The sequence below is a fragment of the Puntigrus tetrazona genome, unplaced genomic scaffold, assembly GCF_018831695.1.
Source record: "Puntigrus tetrazona isolate hp1 unplaced genomic scaffold, ASM1883169v1 S000000008, whole genome shotgun sequence".
Taxonomy (NCBI): domain Eukaryota; kingdom Metazoa; phylum Chordata; class Actinopteri; order Cypriniformes; family Cyprinidae; genus Puntigrus; species Puntigrus tetrazona.
In genome coordinates, this window is record NW_025047688.1 from 1,119,918 (window position 1) to 1,145,488 (window position 25,571).

Consider the following 25,571-nt stretch of genomic DNA (forward strand, 5'->3'; position numbering starts at 1 on the left):
TTTGAGCGCCAGTCTTCTGTCATTGTGTGATCGATCAAAATTAAAAGTCTTTAATAATCCACAAGAGGGTTAATAATACAAACAGGCAAGGCAGGCTGGAACCACACGTATACACTGACGAGACATTGTTAACAGAAACTGGGTCACGCAGAGACAGAGCACATGGGGAATAAAAACAGTTCAGAGAAGTCAACCCTACACCTAACCGACAGTGTTAACAAAAGCAAGCATGAGATAAAAAATCATTTTCTGAAGCAACCATATAATTTTAGCTGTCTTCTGGAAGTATTTGAGCTCTTTAATGACTCCAGTTTCATTGGACATGTACCCAAATGCAAGTGCAATGCTGTACCAGGTGAGCTACTGAGCAAGTTTACTGTGCCAGAAAAAGCTGGTCATGTGATGCAAGCATCAAAATACGTGTTTAAATAATTCTTTATTAATCAATAATTCACTGAAAAGGAATAAAAGTTGGTGTTTTACTGCGACTAGTGTTCATTTCAGCTGATAGCTGCATTGAATTGTATATTCTTAGAGTAGAGGCGCACTTTTACCCTGAGTTGGTAGGTGACCCACACTTTCAAGAGATCTAGTTGGAAATGAAGTCTTATCTGAAGAGAGAAAGTCATATACATCTGGAACGGCATGAGGGTGAGTAAATGAGAGAATATTAATTATTAGGTGGAGTCGCCCTTTAGTAATGATTTGATCCAACAGAACTCAACAAAGAAATGAGAGGTCAGCCAGTAGCTCAAAGGGCTCTGACAGATGGTACAGCTCCAAATAAGATCCACGACAGAACAAAAGGCAAAGATATCATTCTAACCGATCAGACACCCAACCACAATGCAGAAAACACACGAGTAGAAAAAAGTACAGCCACTGTGAAAGAAGAGAGAAAAACAATAGACTCCTGCTGTTTGATGCTGTTTGAGAGAACTCCATTAATTGCTGATGACAGAAGCAAACATAACACAGCAAGTGATAGAGACAACTGATGTATGAGTCCTGCTGTCATTAAAAGGTAATCAATATCCCATTAATAGAAAGTGTATTCTCACTGCTCATTGCTATTGTTAATACTAATGTTAAAACATTAGAAATCAAACCATACTCAGTGCTGAGGCAGTAAAAAATAGTCTTGAAGATTAAAACCTCTACTCACAAGAAAGGAAGTCTCAAGAACATGTCTCACTAAGCGCTTCAAACGTCTCGATCTCACCTTAATAATGTCTGAACAGGACTAATTCCCTCAAAACCAAATTATCATTCAGTTCTGCCAATCATCATTATGTGTGTATATGGGCAGCAGCCATTGCTCACCATTAACTAAGTCAAACTCGTGAAACATGCCTAAAACCTCTCCTGACACATGAGAGAGCAGCCCTTGAGCAATACAACTGTCTTCAGCGTAAATGTAATACAAGATAGACTCTACTGAAAATAAAATGGATATGATTATGTGAGCCTCTACGGATAAGTAGTATGCCTCTTGGAGTAAGAAAAGTGCATTGTCTCTGGGAGTCACGGAGGTGGTTATTTCCATCCCTCGGTCACTGAGAGATATCATACACCAATCACTGTATGGTTCTCAGTTGTCACATCGGGCTTTATTAATGACAGGAGGACAGGCAGGTGGGAGCTGTGGTTCAGGAGTCGCGTCTCAGTGACAGCTGCTACAGGCAACCTTTGACCCTCCTTATATCCACTAGGGTCTAGTTTCTCTGTGTTAGATGAACAGAGGCCTCCACACGAACACATGCCTTACTATGAGTAATGAAAGGGCAGTTCATTTGTTTGCTCGATTTTTACTCTGTGTAGATGTAAGGTTTCTAAAAATAGCCCTAAACCCCAAAACAATCGTTTCCAATGATCTAAAAAAATGATTTGTGATGTAACATATGAACTAATTTTGTTTATATCATAACAAATCATTTTTTTTGCCATTTTTCTACGAAGCTGTGGGGTCGGTAACCTCAGTGACACTGATTTCACTTAATAGTTCTTCAAAATTCACTAAACCATTTCAAGTAGAAAATATTTTTTATTCACTGACAACGATGTTCCATTTATTAAAAAGTGAAAAGTAACACTTCCTAATCAGCCGAGCAGGCATGTATGTTTTATCAGCCAACTTTCCAAGTTAACAATTGCAAATGTTCACTTTACAGAGTAAAGACGGAGCTTAATGAAAGTATTTCAGAGTTTTAAACATTTTTTAAAGAGTTTATAGGCTTTTGAAAGTAATATCTTTGTAAGACACGCCTGGCCTGAGGCATATGGAGTTTGAAAGCTCATTATAAAACAGCATATTTTTCCCATATCTGAATTACTCTGAATACCTTACAGGGTCTAAAATGTCTTTTTTCGTTCTTTAAATTTACCAATATAACAGTTTTACGCCAAAGTCTCAGATTGAGCTGAAGCTCAACTATGCTAATAGCCTCAGAATGAACAGGCGACAAAAACGCGAAACGCTTAAACAGGTACCGCAAAAATACCTCAAATTCGAAACACCCTCAGACCATTCAACTCTGAGCAGTTTGTATTTGTGCCTGCCATTAGAGAAACGGCCCCCGAGCATGACCATTTCTTAACATTTCTCAACATGAAAATGAAAAATAAACATTTTACATATCTCCCCAAGGCAGACATTTAAAGCTGTTAGAGTTACTGATCTGTTTATTTAAAATATAATCTCCCCTGTTCGACCAAGACATTAACCTCAGAACTTTTCAAAAGGTGCAGCACAACATGAAGAAAACCAAAACCATGTGCGGCGTATGTTGCATGCTTATTCAGCTGTAGTTGCTATTTCGGCCTCCCTGTCACAACACACACACACATTCGTTTCTCCGAGCTGTGGATTAAGGAAGCAATTCAAATCAAAGTTGAGAGTGCATTTTGACTAGTCTACTTGGCTTTATAACCTAGTGATATTTTAGGGACAGTATGTCCCTGGGACTTAATTAAATCAGATAATACTGGATGTCCTTAGAGTGAAGAGTTTTTGGTCACACTTTATTTAATAACAAAACATAACTACAACTTTTGACTCAATAAATTTGCTGCTTATTAATAGTAAAATAGCTGTTACATTTAAATATTGGGTACAATTATGGATCTACTCATGTACTTAAAAGCACTAATAAACAGCCAATGTGTTAATAACAGGCGTGCTAATAAGCAACTCGTTAATAGATATTTAGTTCCCTATACTACAATGTTGCCTAGTTTTTTTTATTCACCTTTTATGTGCATTTATGCAATCACTTTATTACCAAATGACTGGCAAACACTCCTTTATATAAACACTCTATTGTCTAAATTACAGGTCTGGTTAATCCATTGCAAAGATGTACCACTTTAGTTTGGGGACCAACTCTTAGTAATAACCCTCTGGGGTTCTGACATGCCCTGACATTTGTGCTTTTTTCAGTTGCATATAGGTATTTTTAAAAATGTAAAAAGTACAATGTAAAAGCATGTATGTACACAATAAGTGCATTGTACCAAATGATACATTGAAATGTAAGTACATAGTAGTTAAGGCCACCTACTGCAAAGATTGTGCTTTTGAGAAAGCAGCGTTTCTTTTGAAAGTTACTGAAATAAGGCCATAAAAACATATACAGAACAATGTTTACTAGACTTTTAAGAACTGGATCTTATAGCCTAGAGTTTTTCTTCAAAATGATGTGATCTTGTTTACTTGTTTGCTCACAGAATACAACGTATTGACTATTAACTATAATTTTTGCCTCAATAAGCTCTTTATTTGCTGCTTGTTAATAGTTAGAAAGGTAGTAGTCAAACTTTGTATGGGTTAGGATCAAGAGAGCTTGCACATGCATGCTAGCTAATAGTAAGAATTCACCCTTAAAATAAAAGTTTGACATTTTAGAGAAGTATACACTTCTGACTTGGTTTGGCTTTTCTGTTTCACCATGACAATACCCCTGTGTAAAAAGTAAGGTCCATTTAAAAAACGATTTACTGAGTTTGGCATAGAAAACATGACTGGCCTGCATAAAGCCCACTGAGCACATTTGGGATGCATTGAAAGCCCCCATCACCCAGCATCACTGCTTGACCTCACTAATGCTCTTGAATGGGAACAAATCCTAACAGCTACGTTCCAACGTTTAGCTGAAGGCAATTCCAAAAGAGTGAAAGTTGTTGGGGAGGCTCTCCATCAATTCCCATGTTTTCGAAATTTAAACAAAAAAATAATAAATTCATTAATATTAATGCCCTGTTTAATTGCAGCCGGTGCACTGCTGATATAAAAACCGCAAAAGCCCGAGCAGCTGATAACCTAATTTAGTCAATCTCTTCCGGAAAAGATAAAAAGTATAACAGTTTCAGCTGCTAATTTCCTCCCACGCTTGAACTTGACAGTGGCACGTGTGAATGGTCCTGTGTCAGACGTGGACTCTTAAAAAGAGTCTGGCGTCCAGCAGCGAGACAGAGACACGTGTTGAGAGACTTCCTCTGTGTGCTGGGTATCAGCTGCCGGGAACAGCAGACAGAAACACACTCATATAACAGCCTCTCAGCTGCCATCGAGACACACAGACAGAGACACTTGTACCACAGTGCTTTAGCTGGCTGATGGGTCTCAGAGCATCAGCTAGGAAGAATGATGCAGACAGACATCCACAGCTGCCGTACAACTTCATCTTCAAACATCCTCCGGTATTGTGAAGTAATGCACGCACAGTTTTAAAAAAGTTTTTGAAGATATTTAAAGATAAGAAAGCCACCATATATCAGCCGTCAATACAAAAAGAATAAAAACGCCTCTCCTCTTCACTACCAAACTAAAAACCACACAAGATCAGCTCCAGAGAAAATCGCGAACTGAGTTTCTTAAATGCTGTTTCTGTAGGAACGAACACGTCTAATCTTTCTCAAATCGGGATGATTAATCAATTGAGTCTTCAGTCTTTGTTTTAAAAGAAAGTCTGGATCCATCATTTTCCCAATTCACATCTGTCTCACTTAGCATGCGAGTGCATTAACTAGAATTAGTGAGTCCCAAACCAAAAGTTCTTGAATGATATACTGTTTCAAGTGAATTTTAGAGGTTGGCACCCGTGCAATAATTTTTGGACTAATATTGCCCACAACTTGGAATCTTGGAAAAGTAATTTGTGAAGGGAAACAACTTTTTCAGTTGTTGAAAAATGGTGAGGGTGCCAAAGCTGCCACATCAGTTTTCAAATCTATGTACCTAACAATTACATAATAATACATTTTAGGGCAATAAATGGTAATTCTTGCTAGATGCTAAGATTTTTTACAAGCACAAATCATTTGTGGCTGTCATCTACGTTACTGAGATAACATTTTCAGTACTGTATCACCACTGAAGCACACACTGTTTCTTGGCTTCAACCAACGTCTTGTTAACATTTAACAAGTTTACAAGAAAGCTATTAGATTACTTCTTTTGTGAGTCAGAGTGAAATCTATTTTGTCATCTTTGTTATGCTTCAGATTTTATTGAGTGTTACAAAGGTCTACAAGTTAATGAGATATTTATTAGGGATGCACCGAAATGAAAATTCTAGGCCGAAAACTCAGCTGTACTACAGCATGTGAAAGCAAAAAGGAACAAGTATACTTATATAATAGCCTATTTTCGTATTGTAATTTCGATATTTTCAGCCGAAAGATACAATGTATCTTTTACAATATAGTATATAAATAAAAGGTGTAATTTTATAATGTTACAATAGGTATTACTAATACTAAAACTGATACGCAATGGCAACTGTAAGTACATTTTTAGTAAGTAAAGTACTTCCTTTGTCTGGTCAGCAACAGACTGAGAATTTGTTCAGGAAATATGACTGGGGAAAAAAAAACTGGCATTTAAACATCACACTGATTTTAACATCACACCGAGTAGACAGCTCTCAAAGGTCTCAAAATCAAATTTTATAGTTATTGCAGCAGAGGAAACTGTTATAGTTAATGCAGACTGCCTAAATGAATTTCATATTACTTTTGCTAATTAGATTTTAATGCTTTTAAAAAACCATCTGCTCATGAAAGCGTTCGCGACAGACAGAGTTAAACGAGAGGGCTATAGTACTGTCACCCAAATGTTCAGTGCTCATTCACATCAGTCTTCATTATTTTTCTCTCTGAAAGATTCCTCCATTTCCAGATGTCCTGACGGCTGAAGCTGAGGCGAGTTTTCTGCAAATAAAGAAAGCGATCTAATGCAGATGTCTGCCAGGCAGGTGATGGCATTTCACTCCGCCTGAGGTCCTCAGACTCTCTGGAGCTCCAAATGAGAATTCCATCTTTTCACCGGCAACTAATTCGGAAACACAGCTTCATTATTACTTCTGCAATTTTTTATCCAGCCCCGCTCTCTCTTTCTGTCTCTCATGTTCGAGGCTTGAGAGCAGGCCAGGTCTTAAACATGCCAAATAGGCTAATTTCATCATCGGACCCACTTGAAAGGGATAAATGGCATTAGCGGTGCTCGGGGCCGAAGCGTGAATGAGAACACGCTCACTGAAGCCTATCCAGAGCACAATCACACACAAATGCAAAATGCCCAAGAATATCAGCTGCACAGACCCACCAGGGGCTTCATGCATAATGCAGGTAATCTGAGACTCACTCTCTGCGATGCAAAATACAACCCGTCCACAGTCTTTCTATACATCACTTCAGTTCTGTCTCTCTGAAACTCCAAACTCTTTGCTGAATTTGCCTTTCTAATATCCAACCCTGAGGAAAAGACTCCAGGATTGTTTTCATGACAAAACATTCACTTTTTGCAAACTCTGATAAGCTGACTTGATGTCTACTGCCTGCATAGGCAGTTGCTTTCTAAAGGCACCGATATACTTCATGCTGAATCGAAGAACGATCTGGCGGTGTAACATCACTTTCAGTAAAACCATACCCAAATTAAGTTCTTTTCAGGAGTTTAAAGCAGCCAAAAACCAAGCGTTGAGGTCAAAAGAACTGCTTGTAGAGCTCAGATACAGGATTGTGTTAATCCAGAGATCTGGGGAAAAGTTCAGAAAAAAATGCTGCAATGAAGGTTCACAGTAGCATGGAGCCTTCATTATCTTTAATTAAAAAAAAATTAAAAAAGACAACTCTTCCTAGAGCTGGCCTCCTGACCAAACTAAGCAATTGATGGAGATTTTAAGCATAGTGTTTGGAAGAAAGTAGACACTGCAGAATAGCATCCCAAAAGTAAAGTGTGCTGGTAGCAGCTTCATGCTGTGGGGGACTAATCAGAATAGAAGAAAAGACTAATACATCAAAACATAGAGCTTAACAGAGTCAGTAACTCAGTCCAACTCTGAAATGAGCAGAAGCTTCACCTTCTGACAGGACAATGACCCTAAGTTGTCGCAAATCATTTTTTTTGCTTTGTCATTATGGCGAATAAAGTACAGATTGATACTTGAAATCTTTTGCAAGGCACTGCATGAATATATGAATTGTTGGTTTGGATTACATGTTGACATTCAAAGTAACTCATTACTGGAAAAGCGACTACTATAAAAACAGCTAAATTACTGTCACACTAAAAATATATCGAAGTAGTCAATGTAGTTAAATTGCTACCTTACACCAAATTTGACCAAAAGAGGGTGTCTTAAAAGGCAGCATAATTATACTGCCAACTTTTTGGAACAATCTTTGTGTTAGGATGACGATAATACCCTGAAATGCTCTCTTGGTAGGCAGCTAGGTCTTGGAACAGAAAGCAGAATGCAAGCACCAGCACTTGGAGGCCGTAGGCTCCTGTGGTAAGAGAGTGAGTGATTGTTTTACCTCCATGAGCTGGAGCAGGGGCTATTTTTGGTAGCATACACCCAGGCTTCGCATAGCGTACATTTTTGGATAATTGCTTTAAAGTGAGAGACCTAATCCATTGTTTCCATGGCATTAACAGAGCTCTCTTTCCTGCCATTACACTAAATGATACACAGCTGAGGAAAATAAATCAAATAAATCACAGCTACTTCCAATGGCCAGCCCTCCTCTGCTACCACCGGATGACGAACATGCGTTTCACTCCACGCCGTGCCCCATATGCAGCTTTTCAGGAGACACAAAGAAGCAGTCTTGCAAAAGCGCAGCCTACACAAAGGAAACCGTTTTTTTTTGTTTTGTTTCTACAGTCCCAGAGGACATCAAATCTCATTGGTAAGTATGTGTTGTAAGTAAAGGCAAGCCATCAATATCGAGCTCCTTTCTTGTGCCGGGGATATAATTCCATTATCCCAGTCCACCCCCACACACTCAGCTAATGCTGGACTGATGACCTCAGCGCCGGCTGCCGATGATGTCACACAGAGCCGCCTGAGTCAGCGCTCGTTCCCTCAGCGCGGTTCTAGATCGCTAGAACACAAAGAGCCCACAAAACACACCCAGACCACTTAAAGCACACCAGGCTACTGACAATGACTGAAACAGGAAGACCTTAAACTAGGCTATTAATAGCATCTCAAGTGTACTGCAGAGTGCAAGAGAAAGTTTAGGGCTTCAATGGTAATATAATCAGGAAGTGAAGGTGGCTCTTTAGAGAAAATAGCTTTCGCAGACATGATTAATGGAAAAAGGCTTCCGATTGGCTTCTTTTCTTTAATAAATGACAATCAGTTTATCCCACTAAATGTCATAAGCAATTGGATGGTTAGCAATGGAAAACATTCATACACATTAATTCAGCATACATTTAGAAGATAGACTAATATATATATATAACTTTTTAGTAAATGTTCTATAATCTGTCCGCCGTATAAGTCATTAATTATTAAATTCTGTTTCCAAATCCAAGTCCAGTTACTTTTCAAGTGAGAATACAATCTCAACAGCTTTTCATAAACTGTATTCATTTAAATTCATTTATTCTATTCATTCACAAAAGCAGAGCAAGCTAACATAAAGCAAAGCTTTTAAAAACTCAGTGTATAGTCAGAAAAGATGAATTACATTATGGTAAGGTAAACTCTTATAAGTATTGATCATTCGAGAACCCTATACAGCCAAATTATAATTAAAGCAGAACTGATTAGGCTACATCAAAATAATTAAAATAAAAAAATAATTTAAATTAATTAAATTAAATTGAAATAAAGGGCATAAATAAATAACTATATATATATATATATATATATATATATATATATATATATATATATATATATATATATATATATATATATATATATATATATATATATATATATATGTGTTTTAATAAATGTATAATTATAATATAATTGTGCATTGTCTACAAGCAAATAAATCCTGCACTTCTGTGGCACTAGCATTGTGGGATCAGTTACACTCTAAAATATAATATTTAGAATATAATATAAACAGCAATACTTGCATAAGTGAGCTCAATCACAATATATGCATGACTTATAAAGCAGTTTTTAAACAATGTAGTTGTATTGTGTAATGGCTCAGTACACACAATCATTGTAGAACAGCTGTCTATTTTGAGCCTCTTCATTTAAAATAGGGCTACTTAGTTTTTTTCGGTAATACATATACAGCATCCAGCAGAGACAGTAATCATTCCACAAGAGTTTTACAGCTGGAGGGAAAGCCATTAAACTCAGCTAGATTAGAAATTCTACTGAGATAACAATGCATTGCATTCTGTCGAAAAACTTGTGAGCAAAAGTCTAAAAACACATTCTCTTGGTCCTCTGACAAAATAAATCTAATAGCCTTTACTGTGCTGTAAGTACACTATGCAGACTGTAGTCAAGATGTTATTTAAACCACCACAATAACTAAAGTTCCATAACCAGGGTTATGAAATGATATTTTTACCACACATCAAATGATGATACCTCCTGACCGGTAACGAGTGTCCTGAAAAAATTTTATTGACACAGTTAGGTCGATTCTTGATGTAGCCTTTTCGTGACATCAAATCCATTCAAAGCTAAAATCACAGACTGCTCGCAATGTCAGTAGTATCAGTGTGAGGAGTTCATTATATAATTTACACACATTTTATATGCAGAAACCACTCCAAACAACATCCATACAATCAATAACGGTGGGGCATCCGAGAGGGTGAGGATCCGGGCTCGCAGCCAGAAGGTTGCAGGTTCAAAACTCTCTAAGGGTTGATTCAAGAACATTGACCTCTAGTTACCTCAGAGTTTGCTTCACATAAAAGCAACAAGCTACATGACTAATTGGCAAATATGTCCAATTAAGATTGCTTATAGTCTATCTTTGTCTGTTTCTCCCAGTAGGGTCAAGGTTGGTCTCGTTAGCCTCTGCTACCCTGTTGAAAAAAATAGCATATGCTGGCATGTTTTGAAGCACGGCAGAGCATGTGCTGGTCCTGAGCAACTAGGTCCTGTCATCCTTAACCAGCTGCCATGCTTCAAAACACACCTAATTATCTGAAATTGCTCCTCCTCTCTGGAACAACGAGTCTTCTCTGATGACATCAGTTTGACGGCTTGGGCACGAGTATGGCATCCTTAACCACGCCTCCCTAACCGCCAGCGTTCTTTCCGAATGAAATGCCTACTTTACTACATCCAATCAATTCAAAGTAGAAAAAAAAGTGTTGCCCTCTAGTTTCCTCATTCAATATTCTGTTTCTCTCAGAAGTATGTCACAATTCTGAAGCAAACTTCCGGTTCACGTGGACTTTAAAAGCATTAAGCTAACTTCTGCTAATAAAATATACAGTGGTAGAGTGTGCACAATCTGTTTAGTCAATTGTGGCTGAATGGTCTTTCTCATTCAGATCCACAATGAGCATGCGGTGCGGTTGCCCTGGAGACGGCCACATATGAGAAAATGAGCTTTAATTGCTGGTGACATCTGTTTTTAAATACACTTTTAGGATCCAGACATATATTTCATGCATGCTAAAAATGCTCGAACACTAAAGGGCACTGGGCTGCTTGTTAAAACAAAATGGAGTTGAGAAATCCATCATTTCCCTTTAGCTAAGAAAGAGGAAAAATTCAATTGACCAAGCGCTTGCCAACACAATGTAGGGCAGCAGCAGTCAAATGCCACAGATTACCGCAATAAGACATGACTACACTTCATCTGTTGTCAAAAGTAGATTTTTTTTCCATGTCATCTTAATACAAGTCAGCATTTCAGGTTTTAGATCCAAGATGAATGCCAAATGTCCAAGCTTTTTCAAATTAGGACACGCACACATACGTCTGCCATCCCAACCACAGTATGAAACAACTGCCATACCTCAGCGTTGTTTCCTTAAAGAAATAGTGTACCTAAAATTCTGCCATTATTTATTCACCTTATCGCCGTTCTTTCTTCTGAAGCCGTACAATCATTTTGTATGTAACAGTCTAAAATGTAGGCTTTTGCATAAAAAAATTCTCCATAAAATGTGGTCTTTGACACATATATTTGGAATATTGAAACATAGCCACATTAACTGCTTTTATGGTGTTTTTGCAATTGTTGCATTTGGCAATCATAACCACAATGAATTGCTGCTGTATGGAAAAAGCTGCATAAAAATCTTTCAAAATATCTCTCTCCGAATTTCACAGAAAAACGGCACTTATGGGGGAAATAATCACACTTTTTGGATAAACGGTTCCTTCGTGATGGGGTAGGAATGCGTGTGTTTGCCTGTCGATATGAAATCAGTCCTGATATGTCCTGGAGTGCGGCTCTATCCAAAGCTCTCATTTCCCTCGCCACATCGTTTTAGGATGCAAATTCCAACATGTCAGACACTGGAGATTGTTAAATGCATCACAGAAGCCAGTCTGAATGTTTGTATGTGTGTATGTATTTCCATATACTGAAACACTTTCCAAACATTGTCATGTGTTCTTAATTGAATCGGTTTTTCAGGTTTTGTGAGATGCAATTTATTAGTTTTATTGATTTTTGTCCCTTGCCCAAGGCACTACACATGTATCATGTTAAGAATCTCAAATGAGTCATATTATTAGTTTTCCATGTGCAATGCGAATGTGATCAAACAGCAGATTCCAAAGTCTACATAGGTACTACAGTTATCGTTACTATAATAAAAAGCTGACATATTTCGAACTGTTAAAAAAATCATTACCAACATAGTTTAATGATTCTGTGTTTTTTGAAACCATAGTTCAAATAAACATTCGCTAATAGCATTGCAAACTTACATTGTTGAAATTAAAGCTCTCAACCTGTAGTCATAAGCAGAGTTTATTGTCAGTAAGACATGTGGGCTTAAATAAATGATTGCTCTTGGGCACAATAAGCAAGATATATTACTATCTAAATCGTCCATGACATGAAAAAAAATTATATATTTTGATGGTCCTTGATAAGAGCCATTTTTGAAGGGTGCATGTGCATAAATGTGTTAGGGAACCCTGGAATAACATCTAAAAGGAAACCTGTGGTGAATCAAAACATCAAATAAAGCAAAATGAACAGGAGCAAGAAATATAAAATTAGTCATCATCTGCCATGTGATTAATGCCCATTCTATTACTGGCATTATATTATATTATATCATATTATATTATATAGTATTACAGTATTACAACATCACAGTAGTACAACACAGAACAAAAATAAGGAGGATCAGACAATGTTCAGGAAACAGTCGTTCCCACAATTGTGAATTCTACCATGGCTTTTAAGCATGCAGATGGTTAAATTGTCGTATGGGAATATGGTTTTTAGATAAAATTCTATACTTTAATATTATGAACCTAAGCTAGAACTGCACAAATCACATGCTATTTACTTATCAATATTTATCAAAAGGCAGCAACTTTGGGACGGTATTCATTTCGATGAAATATGAAATCTGAAAAGATTAATTTTTTGTAATTTGAACTAAAAGCACTGGCACAATTTGGGCATTGTGAATAGCTGCTTTGGCAGACACCACTAACTCTTTTGACAGATATTATATATGAATCATATGTTGAACTTGGTTACTAATAGCAACGACGGCAAACTTTGGTAAGGCCACTGTATCTAACCCTACATCTAAAGTGACATGGATCAGGTCGTGTGAAGCTGGCTCTGACAGCTTCTTTGTCTTTCTCTCCATTCTTAAAAGCTATTCTTACTGGCAGTCAGCCGTGCGGTTTACTGTGCCAAAGCTCCCGGTGCATTCATTAATACACCAGCTGTGTTCCACTCCAGCACAATCCCCCGAATGCACACACTATTCACACATCTGAGCATAAAGCAAAAGCTGGCTGCTCCGTGCCAGTGACTCAATCCAAACTCAGCCATCGATGATTGCTCCAGTGACAGCCAGAGGGCTCTTAGTGGAGCGAGATCATAGTCCACCCATCACTGTGCTGGACATTTTCTTTGCTTCTCTGAGGAAGAGCGAAGCAGGAGCGCCACACCGTATCGCAGAAAGCCTTCTCCAGCGGCCCATGTTCCACAAACACACTTGTTTTTGGTAGGAAACCAGCTGCATGTTACTTATCTGTAAGACATTTTCCCCTCAGGATTTCAACAAGAGGGTCTTTCTCTCTCTCTCTCTCTCTTAGAATGGATAGGTTTTCCAGATGTTCCCAGAAAGCAGAAATGTATGAGCGTTTTGGCAGAGTTTGTCAATGGGGAGCCCATTTCTCTCTCTAGCCAGACACGAGGAGGGTGATATCACTGCAAACCATCTCATACACATCTCAGTGTTTTATAACACCCTGAGAGAAGAAGCGGAGATTTACAACCCTCTCCACACATCAGTCCACCTGCTAAGAGCCTTCATGTCCCATTTAGAGCTGATGCATAACAATACCTGCGTGATTTGTTGATTGACTCTTGTGCTTTGGAAGCACAGAGAAACATTTTACCCGTCAGTACAAATTGCAGCCTATTTAGACACAAAGCTGACTTCTTACTCATTTAAGCGTGTATTCCCTGTTGGAAAAAAAAAAACAGCACATGTTTTGATGCATGCCAGACAGTTTGAGCTGGTTATTTAAATTTGGATTATATTTAGTAATGTAGTTACTTAGAAAATGAGATCAAGGGAGCAATTAAGATCAACATAAGAACAATGATATGTAAGTGCTATGAAAAGTCTCAAGAATAGTTAACTAGTGTTTGAGGCTTTTTTTTGCTTTTTGTTAAACAAATAGAAAACAAAAAGGATAGAGAAGCTAGATTGTTTTTATTTTTATTATAAGCTGGTTATAAGGTCATGAGCCGGTCATAAGCAACTAGATTCTGCTTGGGACCAGCTCATAACCAGCTTACAACCAGCCCAAACCAGCTGCCATGTCTCAAAACATTATCATTCATATAATTAGCCACCAAATTACCAAAATGTAAAGTAGCTTTGAATTTCCAAGAGGTTATATACAAATGTTCATTCAGGTGCACAGCTTTCTATTTCTGATACAAGCATGTCTTGGAGAAGGAAACCAGAGATTTCAAACAGTATTTCATACAGCAGTGAGAGACACCAAGTTGTACTGTAGTTTAATGTTTGGTCACTTGGTTTCGGCCATTGTTTTTTGAAGTCTTAAATTATAATCCAACCCTCTCTGCAACATAAATACATACATAAAAAAAATCACATTGAATCTCTGGACTTGGTTTAAACGCACTTCACAGTTTACATCGCTGGGAATATATGATTGGAGTCATGGAAATAAAGCTCTGTAAACTACAAACACCATAATTGTCGGAAATTCGAAAAACTCACTCCTGACAGCATGGTTTATCTGTTTTCTGGGATTTTATAAACACTGGCTGTTTATAGATTCTGTGCGCTGCAGAAGAGTGCCAAGAAATACTTATCCTCGTCCACATACAGTACATACTCACATACTGCTATGGTCATTGTTTATCGCCTTCAGCTGAGTCGTCAGTCCAGCGGGCAAGAGAGCTATGACCTTAGAAACAGATATACACAACCATGCAAACGCAACACACCGAAGCCACAGTGCTTCACATTAAAACATGCTTGCTCTGCTACTTTGGTTAGCTGGTCTTCCAGACTGGTCTGGCACTTGTCAGCTTGGCCAGGCTGCGAAACCAGCCAGACCATCGTAAACCAGCCACAGGTTCTGTGTGGTTCTGTTCCCTGCACAGATCCTCTTCCCCTTATTACACACGAACAAGCACTTAAGTCCTACTTAAGTGGGTAAAAAAAGCACTCTAACTTTAGTTAATTCCATCTAAAATACATTATATTAAACTTTTGTAATGCATTTTCATGAAATTGCTGTTAACATATAGGTTTCCTGGGACAAACAAATAGGTTTCCGAAAACATTTTGTTTGCTTGCTTTATTATTAAGTAGTTTTTTTATAAAAGTATGCAAAAGTGTTTATTTTTCACAGGCGGACATTGATCGGAGCTCCACGCTCACAGACATCCTCTATAAAGAATCACTGTGTTTATATCTCTCTGTCCTCTCGCCTCTCTCAAAGTGAAATATAACGCTCTAAAAGCATTAGCCAAGCAGCTCTTCTTGCACCAAGCAGTCTGTTCGCCTTAGTTGGCTTACTCTACACTTTCATCTGCATGTGTGTGTGTGTGTGTGTGTGTGTGTGTGTGTGTGTGTGTGTGTGTGTGTGTTGAACACAGCACTCTCCTGTCCCGCAGTACTGAACTCTCAGTGCAGAACACAATTTCACCTTAACAACAGTGCTCTCAAACAATACTGTGCAATAAACAATAGTCTAATGGACAACTAGTCTGCACTAGACTGCAGGGTGAAGAAATTCCCATATTCAAAATAAGAGAAACTACATTTTTACACTTTCTTAAGGTGCTTGTCGGCAAGAGTCTCAGTGTGCTACAGAGTTGTGGGTGGCAGATCATCGCAATGGAGTCTGAAGAGTATGCTTTTTAAAGGCATGTTATTTACTTGCATTTGCATTTTTTTATGATTTCGTAGTTTTAATCAAACTGTCATAACTCAATCTTCAGGTGAGTTGACAGACTGGTGACATCTTCTTGACTTCTCCAATTGTTTAGCCTGCTTAAACTCTGCTCCTTTCTTGCTTCCCCAGATCTGCCTCCATGCAATCAACAACCCATTTCACTCAGATGCATGTCAAAATACAAAAGAAAAGATCTGCTGCAACATCTATTTCTCCGCAACTTTAAAGTTTCTAAGGTGCTCTAAGGGGGGTTACTACACACTATGGGCATGATGGATTTGTGAAGAATAGTTCAGGTATTTATTATGATAACAATACCAATGACAATTATATTAGTGTAGAATGTTTGCTAGGTTTGGTTTAGTTTTGGGAGGCCCATAACAACAGGTTGACATGCATGCATCATGAAACACTTTTATTGTCTTATAATATGCATTTATTTTTTAACCTTAATTGTTCAACGACTTTTATACATTTAGCTTAACAATGGGTTTTTTTCAAACCCCTCCTGGTAACCTGCGGTGATTGGCTTGATTGGTCTCATTTTAATTCTTATTGCCTGTAATGAGTGATAAAACAGTGTTTGTGAGCACAGTGCTGCTTTATGTACAGCGTTACCGTGGAAACCACATTTTTACCAAAAGCAGCACCTAGCGGTGAAGATTAAATTGCCATTTTCACTTAGACCAACGCAAAAAAACCAACAAGTGGGCAGCAACACGCTAATGCTTCATATGGACGTCAACATCAAATTGCTTGGAAGTCGTTTTAAAAAGGAATTTAGAGTTAGCTCTCTTTTTTTGAGAAATTTGAGATTTAAAACTTAAACGATTGAACCTGAAGGATGTTTTCATTTATTTAGAGTTGAATTATACAGTGCATGAAAGGTCATTTTCAAAAATCCATAAAAGGGACGCTTTAAATATTTAGTAAATGTGCTTCTGAAATGTATAATGTCTGTATGTCTAATTAAGATAACTGTTCAAATTCAAGTATGGTATAGCAAATGCCACTAATGACCGACTGCAAGTGACTCTCTTGTTCTCATTGTGTCTGTCTCTCAAATCATCTCTCACTCTCAGTTAGCAGTAGATTAAATATGCATGAGCACTCTCTGGTTCCCTGCACGAATCCTTATGGAGCCTGTGGCCATGTGAGCTTGTGAGTCCTGCCTAGGTGAGGTTAATTCATGGTACCCCCCACTCGTGGAAAACAATAAAGAAGGAATCATGTTCTTTCCACTGGAACTGTTTCAATAGGTGTTTTCATTTCCGGTTTCTATCAAAGCTGCTCAACCTTCGGAGAAACCTGGCAGACACAGACACGCATAAGAAAGAAACATCTCATATGAGATCTCTTTAATATCTCAACTGATTCAACTAGACATGAAGATTAATGAATGATCCATGAATGGAGAGCTTTTGATTAAATTCTACTGTTTCTCAGACTTTCTCCTGAGAAACTGGTCCTATAACCTTATGTGCCTGTTCTAGAGTTTTAGATCTCGGCTGTGTCTCAAACTGAGCTCATATGTGGACATTATCAGTCAAAGCTGACTAATAAAAGCTTGAAAGACCTTATCCCTTGATATTTTTCCAAGATCAAATGATTTTAATTATCATATTCATATTAATTGTATACTTTGGCTGTATTTCAACATTTGCCTCATTTTATATTTTTACTGAAGCGCTAATGAGAAACAGACTAAAGAACTGAGGAAAATAACAGAGCCGTGAAAAAGCATCTTCTGAGCGAAAACATATCTCTGTCTGTTCAAATGAAGATGTTTGAATGGTTTGGTTGGACGCTAGATCCACTTATGAGAAGCTTATGGTGGAAAGTGGGGAAAAAAAAAAGTGAAATGTCTATTACAGTGCATTTCACACACCATTTGACTGCACATGTGTTTGGAGTAGAACTGCGGGACTGTGCTTACATCTTAATGCTTCTTTTTAAGATCAATGGGAAGCAATTGAGAAGCAGTTTCAAAGGGCTGGGTGTCTCGTTTTTTTAAACAACATAAATCACGAAAGCGTAGATATGCTCTCAAACTTCTCTGCAATAAAGTTGATTGACAACAGATTAATCAAAACGTCAAATCCAGCAGAAATATCTAGAGCAGGTGTTCTGATGAAGTATAAAATACATCTAACATCTACACTGTTTTTTCCCACCTGAACCCCTAGTAGATAGTGTTCTGCATTTGTAAATATTGTGATATTTAGCAGCAGATATATGCTTTTTAAAATAAAGGTCCTATCTACGACTAACAGGATTTCACAGGACACATTTACATATCATAGAGGAACACAAGTTTCCTACAATTTCAACAAGAAATCTTTAATTCTCTGTACACCGATTGAAATCTATGAGTTTACTCAGTTCTATTCTGTGTAAAGCCACAATCTATGACTTTACACAGTAAAAATGCTGATCTGAAGAATGTACAATGGAACCATAACGATAAAGTAGGATCGGGACTGCATTTAACCCCAGGTTACTGTCTTTCTAGATCTGGCTTTTAACCCTGGTACAGTGTTTTACATTTACAATTCAGAAGGGTAATTCACAACATGGCTTTATAAAACCCTGCTCTAAAGTGCTAAAGCTTTGTACAGTCCCAAAAACCCTGTGAGCTGTAAAACAGCCAACATTTCATGTGCTGTAAAACAGCCAGTGTGTCAACATTTTTTCACACTGATGCAAAAGCACAACACAAGCTGGTTATTTAAACCATTCATGAGCTGCATTTATGTTGACCCCAAAAATATGCAAATAATGTTTAGCGTTCAGGATGAACCAGGGAACCAACTATTTCAAGGCTACAGGGTTAACCCAGGGTTAATCATAATGTGAACAATTGTATGCATTCAATTACAGCTGTTATGAAGCCATTTTCTTACAGTTCTAGTGAGTACCTGCTGAGCATCTCAGGTGATTGGTCTATAATAAATGCAATGAATGGAACACTGAAATGTATTTTATTGTTTCTTCACTGCACACTTTGGTCTGATTTATCATTGAGCCTACTAAAGACCTGCAGGTGAGACACGTAGTTGCATGTGTAATCTGCCATCACACATTAGGAATAAGCAGAATTAGCCGTCGGAATGGCGAGTGAAGCAGCATCTTTATCAGTGGAGCACAGATGCGGACTCGCATGCCTCCAGGGAATAGTTCCCTCGATCCATCTAAAAGCCTCATTCAAAGCTGAGGATCAGCTAATGAGATCTGACTCCATTAGCCTGCAGTGCTAAGTGTCCGTCCACGCTTACGCAGCGCAGGACCAGACTGCGGAAATGGGGATCCCTCTCACTAAAGCTCATCTCCCTCAACGTCATATCATGACTCTATAATCCACTCAAATCTGCTCTCACTGGCGCTATAAACCCACTGCCTCTAACCGGCCAATTAGCCATCTGCCACACTACAACTGTGAGTGTGTGTGTGTGTGTGTGTGTGTGTGTGTAAATGTGTGTTGGGGTTAGGGGTTACTAGTTAAGGGGAACTAAAAAGATAAAATTGTCCCTAGTTGTGTGAATTAAAATCTCCTGGATCCTTGTTTGGCAAACACGTGTACGCGTGTGTAATTGCTTAACAATGTGTGAGTGATGCCTTAGTTATAGTCTGTAGACAAATGTCTCCCCAGAAGTGAATTTGGGGACATCCCAAATTAGAAAAAAATGTGGGTGGGGTTTGTCTGAAGTCATAATAGTGATCTTTATATAAAGCAACCGAAGTCTAGTGTGTGTTAGCTAGACAAAAGACAAAAGCGTGTGTGTGTGTGTGTGTGAAAGAGAGAGATGGAGAGGTAAAGACATTAAAGGGATGGAAAATGCAAACTGGAAAACAGAGAAAACCACAAAAAAAAAATGAGCGGCGAAGGAGGTGATGTGGCAGACAGACACATGCTGGCCGTCAGTGGAGTGTATTGTGTGTGTGCTGATGCTGGAGCATCACGCTCTATTGTTCTCCCTCACGCTGAAGCCCACGAGCGGGGCACAGACAGCGTGGTGTGGGGGAAAGGGGGTGTTCACACATGCACACGCAAACACACACACACTTTGGCAGGAAGCCAAGGCTTTTTCCAGCACCGGCTGTGCGTGTCTCTTGCTGTGTGTCAGTCTAATCAGGCTGAATCAGACTGTGGCATTGTAGGATTTTATCTGCAGTTTCCAGCCTTGTCTCATGCGCGCATGAACACATATAGAATCATTTAAGCAGAGCATGCATAATACAACTTATGTTTGAAATGTTGATCTCTCTCTTTCTCTTTCTTTCTCTCTATATATACACACACAAACATTTTAATACAAATTTCTTAATAAAACACAGCTAGAGAGTTTATATTGTATTTATTTTTGTAATAGTACAGTAAATGTATCCAACTAAAAAAAAAAACTTTTGCATTGTTACAAACAAAATACTTGCAAAATGCTAATAATGAAAAATGGTGAGCACCAAATCTAATTTATGAAGAATCATGTGACAATGAAAACTATCAGCTGAGCGAAAACAAAATAAAACTAAACGAAACAGTTATTTTGAATTTAATATAACTTTAAGAGGCTTCTGTTGAAAACATATATATAAAAATCGCAACCCACACTTTATCATATCGCATTGCAAAAGAACGATGTTGCTATTCTTCCCTGGTATATTTACAGCAAACGGCACTGGTCATTATGTCAATAGCAGCATTATAACAGTGACTGGCCAACTGGCGAATACGCTTTATTTACTTGCCAAAGCCAATTTCCACTTTTCCCTTCTGACTACACTGAGTGGAAACAGATCCAGATCTGCCAAAAACCAAACCAGGACTGCACCATCAGTACAGCATCGTGTTTAGAGGATAAAGGCTGATTCACGAATGCCTTAACATCAAATCATATGGCTTCAAAAACGCATTTAGCACCGGGAGATACCATCCCTGCGATTCATTAACCGTTTACAGCCCTGAATGAATACATGCGCTCTATGAAAGGAAGAAATGAGAGTATTGTGCTCATATGGTCTGCATATGGTGACAGTGTGTATCTCTCAGTGCAAGATCTACGTCGTGTGTGTGTCTGTGAGAGTGACGGAGAGCAGTCACGTGTGTCAAAAAAGATCCAGGCTGTCCGGCCGTATCACTCGCAGAGGAAATCGGTCCTCGGGGCAACGGCATCAACCAGCTGCCCACAACATTCAAACACACACAGATCGTCACGCGACCCGGTGGCTCTCTCCCTCATAATAACTCGACTCTACGCTAGATTTTCAAATCTGAATTCCCAAAACGTTTAGGTCAGATCACTTATATTGTGCGTAACCAGCATTCGGGATGTTCAGGACATCAGCTGCATCCGTCATGACGTAAACATCAGTACAATGTCAAAGAAAGAGAGCGTGAAATAAACTACAAAGGCACACCAGGCAAGCTGTATTTAAACATGCATGCTTTTTAGATGAACTCACAATTGATTACATAACGACATCAATGTTACGGTCAGGACCGACTGTTTACTTCCAAACTTCCGGAAATCCATTTTTAATCGGATTTCAAACCACATGCAAATGAGGTTTGGATCAATTTCGTAAAAAAAAAAAAAAAAAAAAAAAAAAAAGAAAATTCCGTTTCGGTTCAGACAACAAACAACTGAATGGATTTGAGAAATCAGATTTTTTTGAACAAAGCCTTCGCTAAACCCTGTCAAAACCAGACTGGATTAGCAAATAATCTTCTTCACGGCACCTAAAGCCTAGCCCACCTCCACCCAGTGTATTGATCAGGTGATTGATTATGTAATGAATTAATAACCACCTGGAGGAGACAACAGAACACAGATGCTTTGCAAAAACAATTGTTCTTTTCATCGATGCGCGATTTGCCGCATTTGATGTTGTGACTTTTACACGGTCATGTAATGTTTAATAAGCGGTGCTAAATCAGACTTCAGAAGGAAGCGACAGCTTATAACAGGAAGGATAACAAAGGAGGGGTACAAACACGACGCTCAACACAATTATTTATGAGTGGAGAGACGTCGTTCTCTAATTTCTCGGCGACTAACATCTTAATAACAAGAATAGAAGCCAAATCAATGTTCTCGGAACTGCAGTGACTAATATTCATGTTATCTAATAAAAAAAGAGCCCCACTTGTGAAAAAGCAGTGTTAATTGTATTGATTGTGCACTTTAAGTGTACTTAAAAAAACAAGTGCACTTGAAAATAATATAATAGTAATGATGTAATGTTATTAAAATGTTAAATATAGTGTTTGATTATTTAAGAGTACAGGGACAATAATTGTTGTAACAATATTTTGTCAAATGATTAATCGCAATGGCTAATGATTAATTTGTTTGCATAATATATATGCGTGTACTTTGTATATTTATTATGCATATGTAAATACACACACACACACGCATGTATATAGTTATAAACAATATGTTACACGTACATATTAAATGTATTTATATAATCTATAATTTATATGAATATAAATATATACATGTAAATATCTTTTTTTTTATATTTGCTGCATGCGTGCGTCTTCGTATATACATATTTTGGATGCGATCAATCGCCGGACAGCTCTAATATATTCAAATGACATTAAATGGTTAACAAAAGATTTCAGATTATCCTAAATCAGTACATTTAACAATACACTAAACTATGAAATGACATAAAATGACATAAAAAAATATTAAGCGTTGTATAAATTACTTGGGAATATTTCCATCAAGGAAAAAATCTGCTCATAAATGTGCTTATTTTTCACAAGAGCACGTAGTAAGTTAATCTAACTGTAAATACTGAATGCTGAAGGTATAAAACCCTCTTCAGATCGCTGAGTGTGGTGCTTGTGAATGGATTACTGTTCGCTCAGCCACGTAACGTCTTTTCTCTAGGAGGGCAAACACCCACTACAACTGGATGTGGCAGAAGACAGAGGATTTATGGTCCCATTCACTCCGTCCCTCTCTTCCTCCATTATATCCTCCTGTCTTTTTGTTGGCCCCAGGGGCACGGGCTGCCAGGATGTATCTGTATATCTATTGATGACGGCCAAAGGCAGATGTCCTCCCTTCCACTGGGTAAAACCACTGTAAAACCCTCTTTGATACCTCACCCCGACCTCCGAAACATCTGCAAATCATCTCAAAAACCGATGCTCTGCGCAACTCAACAATGGCCTTATGATCGGGCCTAAAAATAGCCTGCTTTGTTCTTCACTCGCTCTGAAGTTCTAGGTGAGAAAAAGCATGTGCATTTACGCATTAAGCAGACGCTTTTATCCAACGCAAATTACATTGCATTCAAATTGCATTTTTACATTTCATCAGCTCGTGCTTTCCCCGGGAAAGTACCACGCTCTGCTCTTGTGCTACGGGAAAACAGACGGTGAAGAACTGACGGGGAACCGTTTGTGCTACAGACATGAGCAAACATCCAAACCGTGCTGCTTGTTAAGGAAGCTTGCTGTTACTTTGTGATTGGATTTTGCGTGAAAAAATCCCACTGACATCGATGGAGAGAGATCAGTATGCATCCAAAACAATCTCATGGCAAATTGCAACTATTTTAAATTTTGGTCAACTTTACAGGTTTATAGGTTTTCGTACAATCTGCTTATACCCCAGTTATGGTTATTTTTAGTGGTGGACCTTCATGCTTTATGTTTTTCCAAAATGCACGCAAATCCGACTCCTCGTAACGTAGCTACGTTTTCCCATTAAATGGGGTTGGAACGTTACAGAGACTTTGTCGCGGTCACCTTGAACACACTATCAACCACAAAACAACAGCCTGGCAGTCACCAATAGCACTTTAGAAAATCTGTATCAATCTGTCAACATTTCCACACGTCCGTTAAGTAACTCTTATTATTTCTCTGAAACTCTGCTGTGCTTGCAGATACGACCTTCAGCTCAAAAAAACCGAGATACTTCACATGCTTCCTCCAAAGAACCTCACCTTGAACCGCGCTCGCATTCGAAAGACACAAGTAAAGGAAAGTGGAAAGCAGTTTGTGATTTGTGTTGGGGCGGTGAGTACCTGAATCCTGACCTATACCCCGCTGTGTGAAGCTGCAGGGTTTATGCATCGCTCCTCAGCGGGGGGGTCTTGCAGCCTGGACCACTTACTTTAACATTAGCATTTCTACCAGCCATTTCCTCTCTGCGAACTCCAGAAACGCTGCGCGTGAAACGATTCCTGGCCTCAGTCCTGCCTCCGTAATTCAAGGGTCGTTGTGACATCATTGCTAATGTATGACAACCGCACTCAACCCAGCGTCCACGCTGTAAATATTTACGTCCGCTTTGCAAAGACAATAAGAGCAACATAAGTGGTTGGAATACATATGTTGCAAGGAATTTGCTTGTTACATATGGGCATGTGGCAACAATTACAGAATAGCCAGACCTTTCTGTAAACTCCTGATTTCGTTGACTAATCTTTCAAACGCCAAGAGCTTACAGAAGAGGCTGATTTTTAAGCAATTTAGTTATAAAAGCCTCCCTCGAACTGGGGGTTGCAACAAGCAATGCACTTTTAGATAACTGACATATTAAACAGAGGTGTGTTTGTAATCAGTGTCCCTGTCTACTGCAGCACACAAATTGATAACCACAATCTTGAGAAATAACGCACGAGAAGTTATCGAGTAGTTATGGGAGATATGGGCTGGGCTGGGTTTTCAGACCAGGGCTGAAGCTCACTGTAGCTGTCAATCCCAACAGGATAAGGGTACTAATGCTCAGCATCCCCATCACACAAACTGCACCTCGAGCATCCTTAAACCGCATAATGCCATCATTTATCCCATAAGCTTTCGATTTCCCTTCGGGTTTCATCTTTTACTTCACCCTCCTTTTGACTTGATTAAAATGCATCTCTTTCTCAATGCAGTTTCAAATTACTGCGCTTCGCAAACAAAAACTGCATCGCCAAACAAACGAAACAACAACATTTAATAACGGGGAGAAAAAAGTACTGGCGATAAAAAAAAAAAAAAAAAGACATTTGAATAATATTTGATGCAGTAACTATGAGAACAAATACAATGAGCGATGGGCAAATTGAAGAGGAATACACCGCGGGGGTAACTGGAGTTAATCGTCGTGAGGAAAGGATGAAAATAAGACCAAGCGCGCCGATTGTAATTGATCACGCTCTCCATCTCTCCTCTCATCGTACCTGTTTTGAAGAAGGCATCCGTGTCTGAATCATTGGGTCCGTCCTCCGCCGCTTCAGCAGAATTCATCTTTCCTCTTAGATCTCACGGTTCAAAGTAGCGGGAAATAAATCCAGGTTCAGCGCTCCATCATCTCTGTATTTCTGTGTTTTGATGGCACAGCCCTCGATCAGAGCGACAAAGCGCTGCTCTGCATTGCCTTCTATTGTCTCCAGATGCGCCTCTCCTCCTCAAATCGCTCTTTTCGCTTCTCGTGAGTCGGTTCTTTTGAACCGGTTCACCAATTGGACTGATCGATTCTTTCGCGAATTGGTGGGAGCGGTTCTCAAAAGCGATGAATTGTTGTTTTGGTTTTGTCCGACTCAGAGTCTAAAGCGGGTGAACGTGATCCTCATTTGCTCTGGTTTTTGATAAATAGGGCAAAGTAAGTGAACAGAGTTAAGAAACAGCATATGCGTAGCGTGACAAGCGACACAAAGTGCAAAGAGATAGGTTTAAAG

General features: G+C 38.7%; 1 protein-coding gene across 4 annotated transcripts in view; it reads right to left on the bottom strand.

Annotated features, from left to right (window-relative positions):
• Positions 1-25,307, bottom strand: part of kalrna (kalirin RhoGEF kinase a) — a 134,729-nt gene extending 109,422 nt beyond the window's left edge. For all 4 annotated transcript variants that reach the window (XM_043229538.1, XM_043229540.1, XM_043229539.1 and 1 more), the window contains exon 1: positions 25,074-25,307. In XM_043229538.1, coding sequence (XP_043085473.1) covers positions 25,074-25,140 — 67 coding nt within the window. In that variant the 5' untranslated portion in view covers positions 25,141-25,307. The remainder of the gene's footprint in view (positions 1-25,073) is intronic.
• Between the last annotated feature and the right edge of the window lie 264 nt (positions 25,308-25,571).